We start from the raw sequence: 16,658 nt of genomic DNA, 5'->3' as shown, positions 1-16,658 counted from the left end.
GACAACTTATAATTAAATCCCATACCTGTGATTGATAAGCCTTCAAGTGAACTGAAAGGCAATAAATATAATTTTTTACTTGCCTAACAATTATTTCAAAATCACCACAAGGTCTCAAACATTCAACTCCAAGATCCAGAGCCTTGCGGAGTCCCTGAATAAGAGCCTCGTACTCTACAACATTGTTAGTACATTGAAATTCTAATCTACATGTGATAAAAACTTTATTTCCTTTAGGATCTAAAAGCATACATCCAACACTAGCCCTTTCCTTGGACTTAGAACCATCAAAATACAATGACCAGATTTCAGTTTTATCAAGTTTTGACCCATTACTGATATCAAGAACTTTATGATCAGTTGTAACTAATGTATTGTCTCTTTCCTGTTAATTTTCCTGAGGGCTATATTGTTCATTGCTTTAGATAATTGCATTACATCTTTTACACATTGAATTCACCCCACAACATCATAACATCATTAGCAATTATGTAAAAAGAGCAATAACATTAAAAATGTAACGGAACATAAAGGAACAAAAGAAGAAAAACATGTACAAATAAAAACACCAAAATTTGGTCGGAGACCAGGGCAAAACCCCACAAGGGGGAAAACCCGCAATCAAATCTTCTTCTTCTTTTATTAGATGTTCAGCTGAGATACAAAGTTCAATGAGATACATCTACAGGTCTCCTAGTTCCATCCCAAGATAGATAAGAAAACCTCTGTCATATCATTGCAACAATATTATCATCAAGCATTGTCATATCACGCCACTGCTGTAGATATGGAGCAAGGTCACTATTTCATACATCATAGATCATTGCAGAATTTCTGCCATGAGATTTGCTGCCATCACGAATCACTGTTGTCAAAGATTCATATCAAATTACTGTCATAATAAGAAGAGCAAGATTGGGGGTCTCATATATCATGAGAGGCCTTTGACATGTATGCTATAGAAGAATGCTATCAAGCAGATCTGTCTTATGTATATGTATCAGTGTTACTTGGGAGCGGGAGCGAAAACGGGAGCGGGAGTGACATTTTTAGAAGCTCCCGGTTTGGGAGCGAATCCCAGAGCGATTTTTTAAAAATATATATATTTTTTAATTTTTGATACATATATGTCAACAAAAACATGTAGAATGATGAATTAGATATAAAAAACATAAAAAAACATAGATTGATCATTGAACCATATCACATCAATCATCTAGAAGTTATAATCTTCAGTGTTTATCAACCATGTCCACAAGTTAGTAACATACATATTACAACTGCAACATATTGAGTCTCGTGAATCATGATTCATCAAATTCAATCTTAAAGTTTCAACTTCAAGCTTTCAAAATTGAAAATTCAATATATTTCAAGCTTTCAAAATTGAAAATTCAATATATAACATTTATCATCATTGATCACCAAAGTTGTACTTGTAAGCTAAGTTTAACCCTTACAAGAAATAATATCTTAGATATTTCTAAGTTCTAACTGTTAACATGAAATGAAATGTTATAAAATGAATTATGAATAATGAAATGAAATGAAACAACTTTAGTCTTTTACGAAGCATCATATTCATAATTCACAATCATTACCAATGAGTTATAATTGCCAACTTCAAACTTCAAACTTTCATTGCCACAGTCATATATTGTTTACAAAAAATATCATTATGATATGAAAGAGTCAAGAGTCAAGAGTCAAGGACTCAAGACTCAATAGTTATGAAAGCTAATAGAAACTAGAAAAGACAAGTAAACTGTAAATCTACATGTGGCCCTTGCCACGAGAGTCTCCTATATGAGCAGGTTGTGGTAGTCTTCTAGGAGTCTCCCGCACAGACTGACGACCAAAACTAGAAGGCACATGCCCTCCACGTGAGGGTGTAGATGGAGGTGGCGACAACAAAGGAACAAGACTCGGAACTCGAGCACTGCTACTAGATGGTGGAGGTGGCATGGCTGCTGCAGCTGCTTCATCTTCATCCCTTGTAAGTTCCTCTTCCAGTTCTTCAAGATGTATAGTGCCATCCTCCAAATTGTCATCCTTTGGGTGGTTGTCCCAAAGTTTATATGTGGGATCCTCATAAGCCGGATCACGGTAATGACTCAACAACCTCAAGTTGTAGTGCACATAAACAAAGCTTTCTGCCCGGTTTTCATTGAGTCTGTTTCTTTTCACGTTATGTATGAAGCTGTAGGTGCTCCAACACCTCTCTGCAGAAGAAGTATTTACAACCTGTGATAGAACTTTTTTTGCCAATTTTGGCAAAAGTCCCTGGCCGCCATATGTTTCCCACCATGTGAGAGAATCAAATCTCTCTGTCTTTCATTGCATGGAAGGTACCAAACAAACCAGTGCCACTGAAGTATCTGCCTATTTCAAGGCGCACAGCTGCACATTCCTCCCTGTCAGGTATCAACTTTTCTAATGCATCCAAATATCCTCTAGTTACCTCTACATCTAAATGGGGTTTGGTCCTAATCCCACCCCCTGGTGTAGGTTGGCCCAACCAAGATGTAGAGTAGTATTTTGGCGTAAGGATATACGCCAAGCAATGTAGTGGAAGATTAAGTTTATTCCACCGTACACACACACAATCATGAATTAGTTTGTACAAGTCGGAATCTTTGTTATGAACAATATCTTTTATTTGCCCCAACATGGTATCCATTTGCTCATACACCTCGCCAATCACTGGTTTATCTGTATCTTCAAACCGAATGATGTGATAAATGGGCTTGGTGAAATCCAATACTTGCCTCACACTTGACCAAAACATACCATCAAGAGCGGCCTCCTCCACCAGTTCAAAACCTCGCCTGTCAGCTGCATTTGTAGCCCTTTCCTTTAATGCCTGCCAGTGTGGACTTGATACCATGCTAGCCAATGACTCTCTTACCTTCAAAAGGTGCCTGAAGGTGAGGTAATAGCTACCAAATCTAGTCTTTGCAATCTTCAACAACTCCAATCTTGAGTGACTATGGAAAAGGCCATGGGTATTGCTATGATTTGTAATAAATTTTATCATTTGTTTGCCTTTCTTGTACAAATCACCAATCCATTTGTATTGTTCATTTTTGTTCTTAACAACATCATGCATCAAAAGGTTCAATGTGTGAACCAAACACCCAGACCAAAATATGTTGGGGTATTTATCCTTAATAATTGCTCCCGCTGCCTTACAATTAGGAGCATTATCAGTGATGACTTGGATGACATTGTATGGCCCAATACGGTCAATTGTTTCAAGCAGTGTTCCACGGGGACGCATCCCCCAGGGTCGGGTGCGCGCACCCCTCGCACCCCACGCACCTGGGACGGGGAGTCTCTTGGGGGTGCGTTTCCCCATGCACCCTTTTTGGGGAGTCTCGGGGAGACGCAAGGGGGTGCATTTCCCCAGTGTGGGAGTCTAGACTCCCCAAAAAGGGTGCTTCTGGGCGTCCCCCTTCAGTGTGGGAGTCTAGACTCCCCAAAAAGGGTGCGCCTGGGCGTCCCCCTTTAAATTTGTCTAATAAGACTTAAAAAGTAAAAATTCAAAATCAAAAATTCAAAAATCAAAACCATTATTTTTTTTTTTTTAACTAAAATTAAAACTAAATAACTAAAACTTAAAAGTCCACAAAAAAAAAAAAAATTAAAACTAAAATAACTAAAACTTAAAAGCCTAAACCTAAAAGTCATGAAAGGCAAAACTTAGTTAAAAGCTCATTTCATTTCAACCCAAAGTCATTTCCATTTCCACGCAGAGGCATTTCCAGGCAGCGCTGAAATACCATTTCCACGCACAGTTGAAAGCGTGAACAGTGAACACGCCCAACCAACCTCCCTGCCGCCGCTGCTGAGCCAAGACTCTAAGCCAGTCGCCTTGCATTGCTCCAGCCCGCTGTTTGCCTGAACGTTGAGACGCTAAGCTGAGGGACGGTGAGCCGAGTCATTGTTGTAGAATGATGAACCATTGAATGATGAATGATATCGATCAATGTATTTGAATATTTTATTATTGATTTTTATTTTTGTTTTTCGAATCTCATGGTATGTATGAATAATAATTAATTCAATAATGAGACTTGTCACTTGAGTATGTCATATGAATGATGTATGTATCAAAATGAATGATGAGGATGGACAATGATTCAAATTTCAATTGTCTATTTAATATTTTTATGCTTTCATTATTGAACAATGAACAATGAATATGAACTTGAATTATATATATATATATATACCTCGACGACTCCCCGCACCCCCGAAATTTCCCTAAAATTTGAGGGTACTCCCACACGTCCCCCCTGTGTGTCTCCCCGCACCCGCGTCTCCCCGCACCGGAGTCTTGGTGGAACATTGGTTTCAAGTAATGCTTCTGCAATGTTGATGCCGATCTTGAACTTCTCTAAGTAGTCATATGCATTTAGAAAGATGGCATCACTAAGAGGCACAACAAGAACACTTATCAATGGCTTGCCTTTTACATTTGTCCATCCATCAGATACAATGGACACCCCATGCTCAGTCCAAGAACTTGTCATTCTATTCAAAGAATGTGATATTTTTGCTTTTTCATGGTCAAGTCCAACGGTTCTTGCCTTGTCATACCCAGGGCTCTTGTATCGTTTAGGGGCATCATTTATGGCAGAAACCATTTCGTGCCAATAAGGTGAGCGAAGAACATTGAATGGTATCCTACATGCATAGAGAAACCTGTAAACTTTTGAATCCACATCATTCCTACATCCCTCATCAAGGAAATTTGATATGGTTCTACGCCTTAAAGCTGGTGACCCTATGCCTCCATATCCACTGCCTTGGAAGGATACTAAAGGAGTTCTTTGTGCTTGTGATTGTGAGCTTGGTTCAAAGAAACCCCTTGATTTTTTAGATTTGTATTGGGCTTCCTCCTCTTCCCTTATGTATTTGGCTCTATCTGCTGCTGACATAGCTGCACAAGTTTTGATTCCTATTTGTTTATCTCCTGCAGGGGTGTTTTCTGGCACGGGTGTATGAACCTATGTAATTATTGTTGCAATGGGGGCAATGAAATTTAGTGGTTCCACCCCCTTTTCCGGCTTTAGGCCTGTTAACGTATTTCCACAATGGGGTTTGGTCTTGTTTAGTTTTTTGAGAGTCATGTTCACCCTCCTCCAGCTCCTCCTCACCGGGTTTTCATCAAATCCACTTTCTCCAGCTTCTTCATCCCCCTCTTCATTTTGGCCCCTCCGTTTCCTACTCTCCAGCACCATAATAAACAGAAAAGGGACCAAGAAGAAGAAAATGCCAAGAAATATAATCAGGTCCACGATGTTTGATATTTGTAGGCTTTTGAATCTGCAAAATTTAATGGGAATGGGAATGGGAATGGGAATGAGAAAATTACTTTAATTTATTTAGATTCATGATTCATTTACTAAATAAGTTATATATTTACCAATGTTGTGAAAAGCGCGATCGGGATTAAATCTGCGCGGGGAATGAATCGGGAAAAATCGGAAAAATCGGGAAAAAATCGGAAAAAAGCGGGAAAAAATCGTTTGGTACAAAAATATTCATTTTTTTTTCAATTTTTTTAATATCTAAACCATCTACAACATAAAATAAATACATTGACACATAAATATGATAAAAAAACTAATATATAAGATGTTTAATATCATTTCTAGCGCTAAAATCACACATAACATTGAATCATGTCCTGAATAGTAAGTCCTGACTCCTGAGTCCCAACTCAGCCTCAAAATATCAACAAAAAATATGATAATGTATCTCATCATGTCATAATGTTATATACAATAAAATGAAAGTCTAATCCTATTGATTTCCTCTGCCCCTCTTGCGAGAAAATGCCACAGCTTTCCCTTTCCCTCTAGATGTAGATGCTGGTGCCCGTGTTGGTGGAAATGGCAGTGGAGTCTGATGTGCTCTAGAAGCTGAAGAACTAGAAGTAGGAGCTATAGGAGGTAGACCATGTCCTCTACTGGTGGCAGTGGTAGCCCGGGTAGGTGGTGTCACCTCCTCCTCCTGTTCCTCCTCCTGCTCCTACTCCTCCTCCTCCTCCTCCTCCGCCTGCTCCTCCGCTTCCTCCCCCTCCACTACATCCTGCACTAACCAATCATCAGTAGAATCCATGAGAGGCCTCTCAGCCTCAACTCTCCATGCAGCAGTGGTGTCAATCCCATCCAATGAGATGGCATCCACATCAGGTGTCCTCTCAAGTTGCCTCACCCACAATCGAAGATTGTAGTAGACGTAGACCATGTCATTAAGTCGCTGGGACTCCAACCTGTACAAAGATCATGAAATAATAATTAATAATTAATATTATAAAAAAATATTGTTTAATGAATTCAAAAATTTATTTGGAAATTTGCAATATTTTAAATGTTTAAGTGTTAACCTGTTGCGCTTCTTGTTGTGTATTTTTTCAAATACACTCCAGTTGCGCTCACATTCTGAGGAGCTGCATGTTTCGCTGAGGATGCGAATGGCAAGCTTTTGCAAAAGGGGTACCCTGCCACCATACATTTTCCACCATGCATCTACAATGTAATTACAAATAAAATTTTAAATAAACATAAGAAAAAAATGGAATTTGAAGAGACAATGAAATTTGAAACAAAGTTACAAACTAAAAAATACCTGGCATTTTAATCGTCCTATCAGTGATAGCCATCTCAAAGCCAAATGTGCCACCTGCCATCTTATATGTCTCGATTTGTTTAGAGATCTCTATACGTTGTTCTGGAGATCGCACCATCTTCTGGACACAGGATAAGAATCCATCCATGATCTCAGCATCAAAATCAAACCCACATGCATGAGAAAATGTAGGGTTCAGGAAAAGCCCAGCAGCATGAATGGGACGATGGAGTGTGTTGTTCCGTCGCTCATCAATCACTCCCCATAGAAGGAGTTGTTTCTAAAACCCATCATCTCCCTTATCATCATAGTAGGCCCGAATGGCTTCTTTGGCCCTGTCGATGGCTTCATACAAATAGCCCATTGCGGGCTTCTCACCATCAACCAACCGAAGAACCTTTACCAAAGGTTCAGTAATGGTGCACACCTCCTGCACTCCTGCCCAGAAGTCTTCCTGGTATGAAACTAGTCTGCATACGGCCTCTCCTTCTGGTTTGCGGCTCATTGACAAAGCACGCCACTCCTCTGAAAGAAACATTCTCTTCACATCCCACATAGAATTCAAGAGGGATTGAAGAGATATGAAACTCGTGGCAAACCGTGTAATGGTGGGGCGCACCAACTCTTTGTTGTTGGTGAATCTTCTCATCAAGCTAAGCACAGATGTATGATTATATATAAATTTTGTGATGCTTTTTGATGAGTCAACAATATCTTTGACAAAGGGAATTTTCCCTATGTCCTCTAACATGAAATCAATACAATGGGCAGCACAAGGTGTCCAAAATAAAGTAGGATGCCTGTCCATAAGCATTCTACCAACAGCAACATAATTTGCAGCATTCTCCGTTATGACTCGGACAACATGTTGTTCACCCACCTCCAAAATAAACACATCCAGCAAATCACATAAAGTTCTTGCATCTTTGATTTGATGAGATGCATCAACAGATTTGATAAACATAGTCCCCTTGGGACAACTAACCAAGAAGTTTATAAGGGTTCTCCCCTTTTGGTCAGTCCAACCATCTGACATAACAGTGCATCCTGTTTGTGCCCATGATGCCCTAAAATCCTCCAATTTTTGGGTGCAGTCACGCTTTTCATTTTGAAGAATCCGGCCTCTGAAATCATTATAAGAAGGGATTTTGTACCCCGGGCCAACAATGGCAATAGCATCAACAGTAGGTTGGAAAAATGGATTATTCCTTACAACGCTGAAAGGAATATCACTCCAGAGGAGAAATTTTGCCATCAACCTGTCAGCTTGTTCTTTATCAGTTCTTTTTAGCATTGAACCGATAGATGGTTGTGAACGAGGTGTGGTTTGAGGAACAAAAAATGATGATGCAGCTACCGGATTGACTGATGTTGCAGTAGAACCAGTGCCACTTGGCCCACTTCCTTCAGCTGACCTTTTTAGTTTCCTTTTGAGTTCTTCTTTGGCCTCTCTAGTGTGCTTTAATTCTTCCAATGCTCTCATGGCTCTTTGGATAATTTGAGGATTTGTATTTATACAGGGCTCCACATCATGTCCAGGGATTTGTGCAAGGTGAAACTTCAACCTGTACACCCCCCCGTATATCTCCTTTCCACACAACTTGCAACTCAAGTTTTGTCTATCATTCGGAGCTTTAGGTTCACCATATTCCCAGCAAGGATCCAATTTCCTTGGCATTTTTGTTTTTGAACTTTGAATTTGCAAACTTGAAGTCTTGAATGGTGTTTTGGTGCAGTTGTGAACCTATGGGAAAATAAGGATTAGGATTACAATTTAGCATTTACAAAATTACAAGTTACAAATTTACAAATTACAATTTAGTATTTTAATCTTTAATTTTTACATTCATGATTGTACAATGAAAATCCAAGTTACCCATAACCCAACCTAAAACAACCATTCCAAAGTTCAATGTTTCAAACAGAAATTACCCAACCATTCCAGAATCCAAACCCAAGTTACCCAACCAAATGGCAAATGCGAAAAACAATGAAAAAAACATAAACAACGTTTAAAAAAAATGAAAAAAAAAAAAAAGGTTCCTATAGTCAAACCAAGTTACCCATCCCAAATCAATGAAGAAATACAATTTTTTTTTTAAAAACAAAAGAAAAATGGTGCCCATACCAAGTTTCCCAACCAAAAACAATGAAAAACATACAAAAACAATGTTTTTAAACAATGAAAACAAAAAAAAAATAATCCTCATACCGTTTCTATGCAGAAATCGGTGGTCTTCTCTTGATTTTCTCCTCTAAGCACTTAGACTTGGCTGAAAACCCTCTTCAATGGTCTCCAAGAGCTCCTCCTCCCTCCACGCGCGCGACTGTCCAAATGACCAAATGAAAAACCAAAAAAAAGTTTATAAAATCGTGCTGTCCCGAGCCCCCACGATTTTTTCGTTAAAAATCGCGATTTTTTGAAAAAAGCGTGATTTTTTCAGTAAAAATCGGCAAAAAAAAAAGTAGGCGATTTTTTTGTATAAAAATCGCGATTTGATCGGCAAGCTGAAAAAATCGCGATTTAATCACGCTTTTCACAACACTAGTATTTACTAAATTACTAACTAAACTAAACTAAATTACTAAGTAACTAAAGTTTAAACTACTAAATTACTAAGTTACTAACCTCCTCGGTGCTCGCTCCTTGCTCCTCGGCGCTCGCTTCTCGCTCCTTTGCACAATCTCCTTGGCTGTCCTCAACTCATTCAAGTCACAATGAAATAAAAAATGCCCCCCAAGCCCTTTTAAAACTTTTTTGTTGTTGTTGTTAATAAATTAATTTTTTTTGGCGTTTGCGATTTTTTTTCGTGTTTTTCGCTCCCGGCGGCGTGCGCGTTGCTCCTGGAGCGAAAATTAAAAGTTCAGGAGCGATCGGGATCGATCGCTCCCTGATTGTTCCCAGGCTTTAATTTTCGCTCTGGGAGCGACGCTCTTGAGGTCGCTCCCTGCCAAAACAGGGAGCGCGCATTTTTTATCGGGAGCGCGCTCCTGACCCGCTCCCGAGCCGCTGCCGCCTGGAGCACGGATTGGGAGCGGGTTCGAAAGGGGGGGGGCTTCCCCGCAACTCTGATTGTAGCGTATGGGGATTGAAAGGGTATTTTGTCCTTCATTCATCATCAATTTGTAGAGGTCATTACACACAACAACAATGGCATCACACATTGGCTGCCAAAATGGATTGTTTTTGGCAATGCTAAGAGGTAAGTCACTCCAGAAAAGACACCTCCCCATAACCCTCTCCGCTTCTTGATTCTCCCTTCTTTATCACTGACTTTATTGAAGTTTGTGCTCCAACTCTGGTTTGTGGAACAAAAAATGATGCCCTCTGCGTAGGTGAAGTTGTGGAACCCCTCTCACTACCCTCAGCCTTAGAGGTAGATATCCCTGAAAATCTTCCTGCACGTTTGACCCTGTTTGTAGTTGCCTTTTCTTTCTTTATATTCTTTGCATAAGTTGCATCATGTGCAGCTCTCATAACCTTTGGGCTAGATGACTTACAAATCTCAACATCATGCCCGGGGATTTTAGCCAATTGGTATTTCAAGTTTCAACAGGCTAACTCCTCCTGTCTTATGCTAGCCACACAATTTGCAATTCAGTTGTTGCCGATTTGTCTCATCTTCAGGTTCCCCATATTGCCAAAATGGGGCCAAGGCCTTTGCCATATTTCAGTGGAGATGTACAGCTCCAAAATTCAATCCTAGGGCACCAAAAAACACAAAAAAGTGACATTAAACCCCCACTACACAAAAAATAACAGCCTCATATAAAAAATCATTTTTTTGTGAAATTTAAATTAGATTATTTGCAATGAAAAATGACAATAAGAGGGTGCATAAAAAAGTTAAAAACTAAAATCAAGCTTGCTGTCCCATTATGGAAGAAACCCTTACATTGTTTTATGGGCATGAAAATCATAGCAAAATGACAAAAAAAGGAAAATGTAGGTAGACAAAGAGGCAAGCAAGCATGCCTAAATGTATGGAAAATCATTAACATGGGGGTATTTAGTAAAATACCTGTGAATGGAAGATGACAAGTATGTCTGCTTGTTTTGTTAAATGATCTTGAACTTTTGATCCACTAAAAAAACTTTGATGGTGATGATGATTGTTCTTTGGCCCTCAATCCCTCCTTGAAGATGACCACAAGCTCATATCCTTCCTTCTCCAACAACAAAAAGACTAAAATGAGCAAGAAAAACCCAAAAAATTCCTTAAAACCCCACAGGGTTGCTGTTTTGACGATTTTTGCTATTGGGGCACGAGAAATAAAGAAAAATCACATGGTTTTCAAAAAAATCTCAGTTTTTCAAAGTGGAAAAAATTGTGATTTTTCGAGCAGCGGTAAAAGTTGCGATTTTTGGGAAATCGACGAAAAATCACCGATGTCATCTTCACTGGTTTGGACTTATACTGGAGTATTAATGCTTGTTCTGGCAATTTTACAAGTCTTTAATGTTTAAATTTTCAATTTTGAGGGAATTTTTTTTTAAGAAACCAGAACTGTGCAATTTATATTAAAAATTGTATGAGACATGGAGCAGTACATCATGAGAGGAAAATTTGGCTTAGCAGGCTCCATGGTCATTGTAGATTCAAGCTGAGCCAGTCATTTGAAGAAATTGTTACCCTTGTGGCAAAGCAATTGACTAATGCATCTATAAGTGAAGAACTTTCAGAAAGAGCCCATATACGTACAAAATTTACATTCCATATAAACCTGATTTAGATGTTGTGGCCTTTGGTTGCAGAATCTGGGTCTTTTGTTTGATCGGCAGGCTTATTGAGGTCTGGGAGCCCATTGTTCTCCATAATCACAGAGCTGTTAGAATGAGTAGGTTCTTGGCACCCCTGAGCAATTTGTAATTGAATTTATCCATTTGATTTTTGATAGACCTGAATTCATCTCCCATCCTATTCATTTGTGCCTTTTGGTCAATAATTTGCTCCATTGCCATAGTCAAAGTAGAGCCCAGTTGATAGTAATGGAGCTTGAGGAACAAAATCTCTTCAGATCTTTCATCACCTCCTTCCTGCATCTTGTAGTGACCTGCACTCAGCCTAATGTGGAGCTCCAACAGCGGCCTTACCGAAGGTTCTGTCCCAATAAACACGCCCTCCAGCGAGACTGCAGAACAAGGTCTGAGCTCTTGAGTTCTTTAAAAGAATTGGAATCTTCTTTGAAAACACCTGTAAAACAAGCCAGCCACCTAGAGAAACATGAATATGGTCACAGGAGCAGGGCAACACCGGGAACACAGACATCTCATCTCTTGTGGCAGAGTTATTTCACTGAGTCTGCTGAAGCAACTTCCCTTGATCCACATCTTAATCAGCTCTTGTACAGACATATGTAACGCGGTCTGGTGAGCCCCTTCTCCATGAGGAAGAGTAATCCTGCACCATTAATTGCAGATGCCCAATCACCATAGATTCTTGTATGGGCTTACATCATTGCTTTCGTCACTTGCGCTCTGGTGCAATAACCAACCATCCCGGTGTAGGGTGATTGTACCCATTGAGATTTCGATTTACTATGGAAGGTTCCGCCTTCGGGCTTTGAAACTTCAGCACACGGTACACCTTGTCCTCATATAACATGATACCCCCAATTCAAAAGGTCCTTGTCAGCTCGAACACTTGGCCAAAGAGGTAAGTGCCTAGGTGGGGTGTTTGAACATGACACATATCATTAAGGGATGGGGCCATAAGTTGAAATTGTGTCGATCAATAACCTCCCATGTTTCAATGTAGCATCACAATTTGCTAGTTCATCAACGTCAGCATTATTGTGCCCAAGGACATGGAAGACTATATAATCTTCAAATTGGGACTATAAACTTTGAATTATTTGAAGAAGAATGTTGAGTTTGGTGTCTTCTGGTCTGGAGTCACACTTCAGATGATAAATTAAAATACAAGAATCACCTACTTCAAGAATTTTGCGAACATTGAGTGATGGGGCTTGAAGGAGACCTTGATAAAATTCATTAGCCTCTGCTTGCTTATTTGATGCTGTTCCAAGTTCCCATGAATATGACATTGAATTTTCCTCTGCGGCAATAGATTACCCCCCTCGCTCCTGCCACCCCTTGAGGGAATTTTTATTTTTAAGGGGAGCTTGAATCTGCAGGTGTAATCCACCCTTAGGTGTGAATGTGCCCCTTTTATGTGCCTTCTGCTCTTTGTTTATGGTACTCTTAGTTTAATTTTTAATTTTCTGCTACATAAATAGTTGCAGTTGTAGTTCCATTTTGAGTACAGGAACCCAGCATCCTATTATTTTATTTCTTTGGAATGAGATTAAAACATCTTTGACTTGCTTTTATTTATTTGGGAAAAAGTGATGCTCTTTTTTTGTTTTTTTATTAAGAGATTGTGTAGCGTTGCTGGCAACCATGAGAAGCTATAACATCCATGGATCACTTTTATGATGTTTATCAGAATCTATCATGACTATGGTTCCTTGGCCTTTTCAGAGTGATAATTGATTTATGATGTTTTGGCACCTTTTATGATTTTGAATTTTACTTCATTCCAGACAGGTTACCTACCTAAATTCATCTGAATTTCCAAAAGGAAGTTCTATGAGGTCCCATTTCCTAGTGTACAAGGATAACTGTGAAAGCATTGTTATTTGTCTTGCTTATATAGTAGGTGATTCAATTTTGATTGAATGCCAATCTAGTCATGAAATGAAATGTTTTCAGGAATATGCCTTACTGTAATGATTGCAGGATTACATTTTATTTGAACTAGCTATGCCATTCATACTCATTATTCTGTAGGTTGGCAGAACATTTTTATGATATTTGCAAGTATCATAAGGAAAATGCAGAAACAAACTGTGGAATTTAGTAATTTGAGAATTTTTTTGTTTGATGATAATTTGAACTTGCTTAAACTAATTCCTTTGTATTTGTGAAAGCAGGAAATAATGCTTATGGATAAGAAGAGAAGCCTGAATCTTTTAATTCATGCAGTCAAACGTATGATCTAAGATTAGAATATCTATTTATACAGATATAAACTATAGTTACTACGGTGCCTCTTAGAGATCACTCAGGCAGAAAAATGAAACTCCGACATGCAATGGTATGTGCATCAAACCAAAACCGCAGCATGGAAGCACATGCTCTGCTAAAGAAACATGGTTTTGATGTGAGTTCTTATGGGACGGGAGCTCATGTGAAATTGCCTGGTCCATCAATAAGGGAGCCGAATGTATATGACTTTGGCACTCCTTACAGAAGAATGTTTGATGATCTAAAGCGTAAAGATCCTGAATTGTATCCTGAATTGTTCGTCTTAAATAATACTTGTTTGAGTTTTATGAATATTGCATTTGATTCAGGAGGCATATATAATTTTCGACAGTGGTTATCACAGTGAAGTTCATCTATTATATTTGAATTTATAATGTTCTTTTGACAGTGACCTATGTTGTTAATAATGGCATTTATATGTTTGCTTGTCTCTTTCTTGTTACTAATTTGCAAAGTTTACCATCTGCATTATTTGATTTTTGTTAATATTGGCTATTTTTAACCCAAGGATAGTATGTGTCCAAAGTTTTCTGTGCAAGAAGGATTGTCTCATCAATCCAGACTCTTTGACAGTATTAGATGGACAAAGCAGTGTATAAATGTACATTTGAGTTTTCGAAGGGCATGCATTTTATAGGATCTTGTTTTGAAAAGTTCTTTGTAGTTGGAAAGATATGCAGCAGAAGGTGGAGTGTTTGGGCATGCCCATCACAGTTTTCTATTGATGGGAAGTCAAATTGCAACATACACATTATGAGGACTGAAATTTAAATAGTTATTGCCACTGAAGATTTCAGTATTGGTACTGAATGCATGAATGGCATCACTTTGGTTGTCATCATGACCAAAAATGTGCTTAACTTCTCATTTTCTGCCTATGGGGTTGTGTTCTCTATATTCTAGAATCCAGTCAATTTTATATGCAGGGAGGGGAAAATGAAGTCTTTGTTAGAGGATGGCTCGAGGTTTTGTGTTGCTTTTTTATGAAGGTCAAATGAATTGTCTGAAGATGTTCTTTTCCCATTGCCTCCAGTTCCATAGGCTTAAGTCTGGGTAGTAATTGCTTTAAGCTAATGTGTCCGACTTTGATGGCTGTAGCAAAATTCCTTGACTGAAAAACAGATATAAAAGAAATGGTCTTCTCCAAATGCTAAAACGAAATCTGAGTGTGAAAATGGCACCACAGCGCTGGCAGGAAAATGCTGTTGATGGTCCATTTGATGTCGTTTTCACTTTTGAGGAGAGGGTATTTGACATGGTCATTGAAGGTAGTCACCTGCACCTGTAGCTTCCAAAACTTTGCATACTACGGGACTGATTTAGTCAGAAATTTGCACTTTATGTTCCTCAATCTATACATGCATGGTGATAATTTAGCTTCCCTTCAGGATTTTTTGAAACTTTGCATTTTTGATATTTGTGGAATGCAATATACACTTATTTTATCTACACTCCTTCCATTGAGAGCATTTGTGTGACGTTCTTGGTTCAGGGATGATGCTTGTAGAATAAATCATCCGGCTTAAAAGCACTTTTTAGATATGTGATACTGATAACTAACAGTTGTGTTAAAAAAGTGGTTCATTCATGGAAATAAAGGGGTGTCTACATTGAGGAAACAGTGAATCTATTATCCAGCATCTTTCTCCAACATTCTATCTTGGATTTTATTACATAATGTCTATTGAGGGAACAGTGACTCATTGTCTGGCACCTATCACCCAACATTTAATCTTTATTTTCTTATTACATCTGCAGACCTTCAAAATAGGGAACCGATTTTAATGAGAAGTGTACTGGTGGTTAATCTGGATGTCAAGGACAGTCATGAAGAGGCAGCTGGCGGTGCACGCTTGGCACTTGATCTGTGTCAGAAGGTGAAATGTGTAATCCATGTTGACCCCAAATTACTAATTACTACCTTATCCTTGGTCTTAGCCTATACACTATCAAATACTATTTTGTGTAGTCCCCATTTGAAGATTAATTATTTTACTACCGAGGAAAGCTTCGAACTTTTTTATTTTTATTTTTATTTTTTTGTTCATTCAACCTTAAAAATTGTTATTTGTGAGAATGAATATGGCACTTATTCCTTTACAATCCTAAAAGTAAAAAGAGGTGACATGCATTGTGCAGCTTGAGGCAGCTAATGCTTGGGAGGATGAAATAGATGATATAGTTATGAGATTCGAGAGGCAGCACAGGCGAAAGCTCATATACACCATCTACTTTTACTGACTGATGCATTTCACAGCTGACTATTAATTATGGAAAATTAAGAGCTGAAGAAAAACTGGGAGTGCGCTACAAGAGACAACCTTTCGTGGATTGGATGGAAGCATGAGCTTGGATTTTTCATGTGGAAATGGGCCAAGTTCTAACTTGTGTAAAATGGGGTTTCAAGGTCATGAAATCCAAGTCTTTTCAAAATCTGTGAAGCTCATTGATTGATAAGCATGGTGTATTTTTAGGTGTTAATTTCAAATCTTCCATTTATGGTTTCACAGTTACCGATCAACCTTGAAGCAATAATATAACTCATAAATTCTTCTTCGCTGACAATTTCCAAATTTGATAGCAATGACCTTTTACCCATGAAGGCAAGAATGTTAAGACTATGTTGTTACATTGTAGTCATTAAGGTATTTTGGCCTATACACTTTATATATCTGCAAAATTTGTTAATCTCTAAGTCCTTGCACATCGCTGACCAACTGTAGTCCGGCTTTCAGCAATGCTTATTTTGCTTGTTAGATTTTGGTAGAAAAGAGTATTCTGCTTGTCCCGTTTTTTTCACTTTTTCCCAATGCCCTCTTGAACCCAACACTTCCAAAACATATGCCCCTCCTATAGTTTTCTTTATGATTTCCTGTATGTTTATAACTTAAATGTTTTCATGGTTGGTGCATTTTCTACATAGCCTCATGCTCCCCGTTATCGATCTTGTATTGGGTCAAAAACCATT

General features: G+C 38.6%; 1 protein-coding gene across 1 annotated transcript in view; it reads left to right on the top strand.

Annotated features, from left to right (window-relative positions):
* The window catches only part of LOC149160578 (Ssu72-like family protein), a 31,268-nt gene extending 14,883 nt beyond the window's left edge, over positions 1-16,385 (top strand). Inside the window, exons 2-5 of the mRNA XM_089436731.1 lie at positions 13,576-13,933; positions 14,813-14,958; positions 15,449-15,567; positions 15,830-16,385. Coding sequence (XP_089292857.1) covers positions 13,719-13,933; positions 14,813-14,958; positions 15,449-15,567; positions 15,830-15,931 — 582 coding nt within the window. The 5' untranslated portion in view covers positions 13,576-13,718 and the 3' untranslated portion in view covers positions 15,932-16,385. The remainder of the gene's footprint in view (positions 1-13,575; positions 13,934-14,812; positions 14,959-15,448; positions 15,568-15,829) is intronic.
* Positions 16,386-16,658: the final 273 nt, after the last annotated feature.

The sequence above is a fragment of the Pinus tabuliformis genome, chromosome 5_2 (genome assembly GCF_031772625.1).
Source record: "Pinus tabuliformis cultivar Carrire ecotype Pingquan chromosome 5_2, CPIR1, whole genome shotgun sequence".
Taxonomy (NCBI): Eukaryota; Viridiplantae; Streptophyta; class Pinopsida; order Pinales; family Pinaceae; genus Pinus; species Pinus tabuliformis.
This window is presented reverse-complemented; position numbering and strand designations above follow the sequence as displayed.